Raw genomic sequence first — 1843 nt, 5'->3', positions numbered from 1 at the left:
TGGGCGGGGGGGGGGGGGGGGGGGGGGGGGGGGGGGGGGGGCGAGAGGAAGCCGCTGTATGTGGAGTTTTTGGACAGTAAGTCACGTGGATGTATTTTTTTGTGTGTGTGTCTTATGTTGTTGCATGGTTTGTGTTCTCAGACAGTTCTGAAGAAGAGGAAAGGGCGAGAGAGGGTGGAGGCTGTCATGTGGGGAGGGTTTGTTGCTTCTCAAGATTTAAATCTTTAATTACACTTTCCTGGCCGGCCGGTGAGTCCCAGAATTTGAAAAGGAAAACAAAGTCGTCCTAAACCCAAAGTCTTGAATCTTCTTTAAACTTTTATCCCCCTGTTTAACAATAGCTTAAATGCCGATGCCATAGAATTTGAAAAGGAAAACAAAGTCGTCCTAAACCCAAAGTCTTGAATCTTCTTTAAACTTTTATCCCCCTGTTTAGCAATAGCTTAAATGCCTATGTCGTGGCTTTATTTTGTTTGTTAGAAAGTGGGGCAGAGGAAAGACAAACCCAACCAACCTGTTGTGTGGAGAATTCATCTGGCGCTGGGTTTGGGGTTTTTGTTGGGTTTGTTGTTTTTGGTTTGGTGGTTTTTTTTGTTTTTTTTTTCCCTTTAATCCCCAAACCCTCCACCTGTTTTCTTTTCTCCTTTGCCAGAAATGCTTTCTCTGAAGAAATACTTCACCGAAGGCCTCATCCAGTTCACCATCCTGCTCAGCCTGATCGGCGTTCGTGTGGACGTGGACACCTACCTGAACTCGCAGCTCCCTCCTCTGCGGGAGATCATTCTTGGCCAGAGCTCTGCTTACACCCAGACCCAGTTTCACAACCTGCGGAACACCTTGGATGGCTATGGCATCCACCCAAAAAGCGTAGACCTGGACTATTACTTCACCGCTCGCAGGCTGCTCAACCAGGTGAGGGCCCTGGACAGGTTTCAGGTGCCCACCACCGAAGTCAACGCCTGGTTGGTGCACAGAGACCCCGAAGGCTCCGTCTCCGGTAGCCAGCCCAGCGCCGGCATCGCCCTCGAGAACGGTGGCAGCCTGCAGGATGGGAACAGTCCCGACAACGGGGTGAGGGAGAGCGGAGCAGAGCAAGGCTTTGGGGAAGAACTGGAAGATTTGGGAGCGGTGGCTGCCCCGGTGAATGGAGACCTGACCAAAGAGGTAGGCAGGACCTTCTTTTGCCTGTGGTGGGAGGGAAAGGGGGATTTTGGGGGGTGCTCTTGCCCTCTGGTACCCACCCGAGCGAGCGGTACTTTGCATGTTGTGGGTGTTTAGCACTTGGAAAAAGTGGGATCTCCTCTTGGGAACGGCGTGATGCAAACTGAGGGCTCTGTGTGGGGTGGTGTGTTTGTTTTCTTCTTGCTCTGAAAGCCAGAGTGAAAGGAGGGGAGAAAGGGTTGGGGGGGGGTATCAGCATTTCAACCTGGGCTGGCAGCTTTGGGTTGTGAAACCGCTAAAGCCGGGCTGGGAAATAAACAGGGGCATTGGGTAACAGGCTCTGCCCAGGTGGCGGGAGGGCGGTTGGGTTACCCCGCTCTGGAGTTCATCCAGTGGGTGATGGTTGGTGCTTGGTTTTCATCACGGACGGGGTGGGGTGGGGAGAGGTGAACTGGAAAGCGGTTGGTTTGTTTGTTTGTTTATTTATTTAGTTATTTAGTGTTGGGTCTGTCTTGAGCACAACCTTTCGGGGGGCTGTGATGCAACGCCTGGCCCCGGGAGCCGCTGCTGCTCCTCTTTTTTTTTTTTCCCCCCTTTTTTGGCACCGCTCTCTTTGTCACGGCATGTTCGGCGTCTCCCCGGCTGCCCTGTCTGTGTGTGTGGAGGGGGGGGGGGGTGGATT

At 52.8% G+C, this 1843-nt stretch overlaps 2 protein-coding genes across 2 annotated transcripts in view; both read left to right on the top strand.

The window, feature by feature from the left end:
- The window catches only part of LOC106897927 (nuclear factor erythroid 2-related factor 1-like), a 2400-nt gene extending 1995 nt beyond the window's left edge, over positions 1–405 (top strand). Inside the window, exons 3-4 of the mRNA XM_014958925.1 lie at positions 142–197; positions 342–405. Coding sequence (XP_014814411.1) covers positions 142–197; positions 342–405 — 120 coding nt within the window. The remainder of the gene's footprint in view (positions 1–141; positions 198–341) is intronic.
- Positions 36–1843, top strand: part of NFE2L1 (nuclear factor, erythroid 2 like 1) — a 12240-nt gene continuing 10432 nt past the window's right edge. The window contains exons 1-2 of the mRNA XM_014959010.1: positions 36–76; positions 653–1164. Of these exons, the coding sequence (XP_014814496.1) occupies positions 655–1164 (510 nt within the window). The 5' untranslated portion in view covers positions 36–76; positions 653–654. The remainder of the gene's footprint in view (positions 77–652; positions 1165–1843) is intronic.

Source organism: Calidris pugnax, unplaced genomic scaffold (genome assembly GCF_001431845.1).
Source record: "Calidris pugnax isolate Ruff unplaced genomic scaffold, ASM143184v1 scaffold335, whole genome shotgun sequence".
Taxonomy (NCBI): Eukaryota; Metazoa; Chordata; class Aves; order Charadriiformes; family Scolopacidae; genus Calidris; species Calidris pugnax.
The sequence above is the reverse complement of the archived record's forward strand: the minus strand, read 5'-3'. Positions and strand labels throughout refer to the sequence as shown.